General features: G+C 36.1%; 1 protein-coding gene across 6 annotated transcripts in view; it reads right to left on the bottom strand.

Moving 5' to 3' along the window:
• Nucleotides 1-2,560: 2,560 nt before the first annotated feature.
• Nucleotides 2,561-5,195, bottom strand: part of gria2 (glutamate ionotropic receptor AMPA type subunit 2) — a 49,536-nt gene continuing 46,901 nt past the window's right edge. For 2 of the 6 annotated variants that reach the window (XM_023328657.1, XM_005800585.2), the window contains exons 15-16: nucleotides 5,119-5,195; nucleotides 4,493-4,581 (exon numbers count right to left, since the gene is read on the bottom strand). The exon at nucleotides 5,119-5,195 is cut by the window's right edge and continues 172 nt beyond it. In XM_023328657.1, coding sequence (XP_023184425.1) covers nucleotides 5,122-5,195 — 74 coding nt within the window. In that variant the 3' untranslated portion in view covers nucleotides 4,493-4,581; nucleotides 5,119-5,121. Of the gene's footprint in view, nucleotides 4,582-5,118 lie in introns of all 6 variants that reach the window. The other 4 variants (XM_005800584.3, XM_005800583.3, XM_005800586.2 and 1 more) reach the window with 3 other exon arrangements.

Raw genomic sequence — 5,195 nt, 5'->3', positions numbered from 1 at the left:
TATCCACGAGACATTGCTAACCTTTAAAGATTTCTTGTTTCATAGAAAAAAAATGCAAAACGATGCTTCAAGCAAAAATAATTAATGTCACTCCTTACTTGGAAAAAGTCAAACATCAAAACGGTGGTTATAATAAGAAAAGAAAATGTCTTATTTTACCATAATATTTGAATTATTGGTTTTATTTTGCCAGTTTATTATTCGTTTCCAGTTAGACTAAACCTTTTGGATATAAAATGTCTTCAAACATTGGAAATTACAACAAAGCTTAGGATTTCTCCAATTTCTTGCAAGCAAATGTAAATGTAAGGCGTTAAAAGAACAACATTAAATGGCTGAGAAATATAGAAATCTCAAAATTTGTCTTTAGGTAAAAATGCAGATAAAAATGTTGATGACCAGATGTGACCAGTTGCCAAGCCATGTGACCCAACTCAGCACCAGATGGCGAGCCACAGCTCTTGTGCTCAAGCATTTAAAGCAGCATGTGTACCTGGAGCAGAGATGAAGCGACCTGGGAAGCAAGAATTTTTCTAGACTCGTAACATTTCTGCATAAGACATGCCTAGTCACTGTATCTGGCTAGTACAAGTTTCTAAATAGGCTTTCCTTTTTATGTAACCAGCTTCACTTCACTCTCATTCCTGAAGGAAGGCATTCCCACAACAAAATGCTGCTAACACCATCTATTCTGCTCTTCTGTGGTAGATATTTACTTTGTTGGACTGTTCTCTTTAAAGCTGAGTAATGGTCGTGTGACAACAGCAGTTTCTGAAATACCAGCCTGTCTGACACAAGTAGCCACACCGTGCTCAAGGATCCTTACCATCTCCAAATGTCTAAATGTGATGTTTTTAAACCTAAAGATCAATAAATTGAAGTTTGGAAGTTTCCTCCTAAACATGCACCAACTATAATAAGGAACAATTCAATCTAACAGGTTGACAGGAACAAGCATTAAAAATGTTTTTTTTCTTGACAATTCTGTCTTAATTTGAATTTTTGCAGCTTCAAAATAATGCAAGACAGAAGTACAAATGCCAGCTTTTAATATTTTATGAGATTTAATGACCCTTTCACATAAAGGTGTAAATGTTTTTTATCATTGCCTGGTATGGTGATATGAGATTGGCTAATGAAACCAGATGAGTTTTTCTTGTTAAAGAGGCTGACATGTATATGCTGTTTTCAGATCTTAATTTTAAAGATGTGCAATATTTTCCCTGCAGCCGGTTCATACTCTTGGTTTTCCCAGCAAGCAGTGAGAATCGGCATCAAGGCAAACCAAGAGACAGCGTTTCTTTTGTTCCTGCCAGTTTTTTTGTTCAAAAGCATAAAACTAGGATCTGTTGCATATACTAATGGCTACTACAGTTTATTTGACACTGGTATTGTGTTATTTTGTTTATGGGTCATCTAAAAATGAATTCCCTATTGGTGTAATGAAATTACCTTTCATAAAATTTCTCTTTACTCTCTTCTGTTTGGCAATATGATCCACTAACTGTGACACTCTTAAGTTTTCTATTTTAAATTTTACAAAACAAATGACAGCAGTACTTTGTTTAATGTAAAATCATCTTTGAAATAATTGTCTTTTCGGATTATCCGCAGCTGTACCACAAAAAATGTACGGCAGTATTTAAATTCAAAAAGGTGAACTCGTGTGTTTTTAGACTCTCTCCACATACAAGAGTAGAATTCAAGTGTGTTTATGGTGGCATTCATGATTTTGGATTTTTGCATAAGAGTAATACAGTTTTCAAATACACAATCAGAAGACTAGTGATTACAAGTCACAGCAGGTGAATGCTGAGGAAGCTAGTTGTTCAGAATGCTGCTTCCAAGCATATTAAGGGAAGGTTAGTGAAAGAAAAAAGTCTGGTAGAAATTTGCTTGAGAAACAGGGATAACTGCAGTCTTGAAAGGATTGTATAGCAATTGCGAAGATTCACAAAACATCTGAAATCAGTGCTTCAACATCCACCAAACCTGAGCGAATCCAAGACATGAACCACAACGATGACAATGGTTGTCCATGTCTAGAACCATGTTTCTGATTCAGAAGATGTTTCAAATTTCTCCTGAACCAGAAACAATATCACATGTCTTACTTTGACTTGGGAGAAAAAAACTGGACTGTTGTTCAGATGAAAGTAAATGTTATATTCCATTTGGAAATGAGACTCCCAGAGTTTGGGTGAAGTGTAAAATTTTCAGACAGTGACGATTTGGGAGCCATGTCATCCTCTGGTGTTGATGTTCAAAGGCATACAACATATTCATCACTTATTTTATTGAACCACTGATTAATTACACCTGTATTTCCCCAAAGATGATTAATCTGCAAAGATGTTTTCTAAAATTACTCATTTGTGATCTACTTAGCAACTTGTGCCAGGTGTGTCCCGCCTCTCGCAGAACGACCCCCGTGAACCTGAGAGTATGTAGACGATGGATCTAACCGCATAGCGCTCAACGGACTGAATAAATATGGATCCATACTGCTGGAAAACTCTGCAGGGTAAATAACATCAACCTTAATGAATGATGCACATAATATCAAGAAATCAGTAACTTTTATTTAGAAATAGTTTCAAAAAATAATGAAGTTAGCACACATTCCATATACAAAATGTCAGTGTTAAGCCTGAATATGTAATGGAACTGATTAGCAACTATGGTTTGTTTCTAATGTTGAATTGAAGAAACACTGAAAATAATACAGCTTAGGTTGAGTTTTGACAGGGAATTGAAGACAAATGTGCTCATTTAAAAAAATAGTGCAAAACAGAACTGAAAATGATTTAAAAGCATTTCCAGAACCTGACAAATAAATGTAGTATTTAACGGAACAGAAGCAAAGTAGCTTTTGTAACGGGATACAGCTTTTAAACATTTCAACTTTTTATATAAAATATATGATTTATGTATATATATTGTGTGTATATCTATATTTATATATGTATATGTCTTACATTATATTTCCAGTTTCAAATAGGTAACCTCACAGTCTCAACAACAAAGTGAAAACAAATGGCATTAATGAAAGAAACATATGTAGCATAATGTGGCAACGACATGCAACCGGTGCTACTTTATTGTCAGATCAATGCAAAAAATATGGAGACGGAAAAACAAAGCAAAAAGGCTGTTGTTATTAGCACTGTCATCGCCACCAACTGTACACCTAGATACAAAAGTTACAGAATGTATCAGAGTCATTTACATTCACTGAGATGACAGTTATTCATTATAGTAAGACAATAGTTATACCTACTGGCACTAGAATTTGGCACTCTTACTTATTTGGCATTTTGGACCTTCACCTAAGCCATATGAAAGTGGATGCCTCCTCTTCATGTCACTTCCGAATGTAATACTATAATACCGTATCATCCTGTTCATTGTTTTCCATTCATGGCATGTAAACAGATTATGTTTCTTCTTGAAAACAGAGCGGTGACTCTGGTCCTCATCAGAAAGATTACAAACAGCAAAAGCACTGAAGCAAACAGAGACAAAAGAACAAAAGAAAATTGCTGCAACAACTCCAACAATAAAAAGCTAAGAAGGATTATTTCCAAATGTCAAGCATTGACATATAGATCATATCAACACCTAATGTTAAAGAATAAAATATACAGGAAAGTTTTTATTAAGAATTAATTACATGACTTTAAGATCTCACTCTCTTATGCAATGTTTTTGGCTTTCAAATATGGAACTAGAAGCTGTTTAGTACTTTCTATCTGAACTCTCACGTTAAGTCGTTCATATCCAACCAGTATGTATACAAGTTTATTTAAAAGCTATTCTGTGAAAATACATAAAAATATTTTTTTGTAAATTTTTTTCTCTGCAAATTTTCTTACAAAAAAAATCAATTTCACATCTTAATGGAGGTGATATCAAGTGTGCTTGAAAATCCAGTTTGGCGGTAGGGGCTACAGAAACAGTTGTAATCAATAAATTGACCCCTCCCTCTCTCTCACACCCCCTGACACACACACACACACACACACACGCACTTGCACTATTCAGGCACACAAATACAGCGGGGCTGACTGAATCGCTGACACCCAGGAGAAACTGCAGCCGTGAATCAAGCCCTTGCTTCTTTCTCAGTCCAGTTCAAGCAGGTAGGAAAGCATGATACCACAAGTTTAGAAAACAAAAGCCAACTGTTTATATTTCGAGTAAAATTCCACCCTTTAAGGGAAGCTATTTTATGGAAAATGTAGATAGAGAGCAACAGTAAAAGTCTTTGTGTGGAGAAAGAGAAATCTCTCTCATACCTTTACTTTTTCACAAGACAAATAAAAAAAAGTGCCAAAACAGAAACGAGGGACAAAATAAATAAAAAAAAATCACTCTATTGAAACCATTGTAAGGCACTCAGGAGTTTCTCAGTGATCAGGATAGATCTGTCAGGCTGACGTTTAGTCCCATGTCAGGTCTCACATACGGGACAGCGTGGACAGCTTTGGGAAACTCTGGAGTCATCACCCGACCATTCTCCCCAGTACTCCCTGTAACGGAAAGTCTCGCTTTATTCCTCATGGCATCCCCAAAGGTCACCTACAAAAGCACAGAAGCCACATGCACATCCAGACACAAGCCAGCACAATCATCACACACACGCACACACACACGGATCCATACACAAACAAGAAAGCAACATGTTAGATGGATGCGTCTGACCACATCAAAATGTTTAAGAGATTATAGATACACAAATATGAGAATGTAGATGAGAACTTAACGTGAGGTCTGTGATTAACACAATGCAAGATGCAAATGATCATGTAAAGGTTTCTGCATGGTCATTGCAAGCATTATTGTTGAAGTACGTTACTAGGACAGAGGTATTAACAAGCATGGCCATCAACAGTCATACATGAAAATGGTTTCAAAGAGGTAGAGAACATAAATTAACAAACACAATTTTTATGCTTGTAAAAAAGGGGGAGTATCGCTTTCTCTCATTAAAATCATAAATCACCAGTACATACGATCCGTTGGCCAACCTCTTCACTCACTAACACTGAAGGATGGAACGGATGGAGCCAAAAAAGCGTGCATTTGGGGGGAATTTATGAAAACCTCAATCCCTACCCCCTAAATTTTTACACTTTCGATCCCATATACGTTGTAACCTTCCTTATAAGTTGCAAAATTCTGTGAATTCTGCG

This window comes from Xiphophorus maculatus, chromosome 23 (assembly GCF_002775205.1).
Source record: "Xiphophorus maculatus strain JP 163 A chromosome 23, X_maculatus-5.0-male, whole genome shotgun sequence".
Taxonomy (NCBI): Eukaryota; Metazoa; Chordata; class Actinopteri; order Cyprinodontiformes; family Poeciliidae; genus Xiphophorus; species Xiphophorus maculatus.
This window is presented reverse-complemented; position numbering and strand designations above follow the sequence as displayed.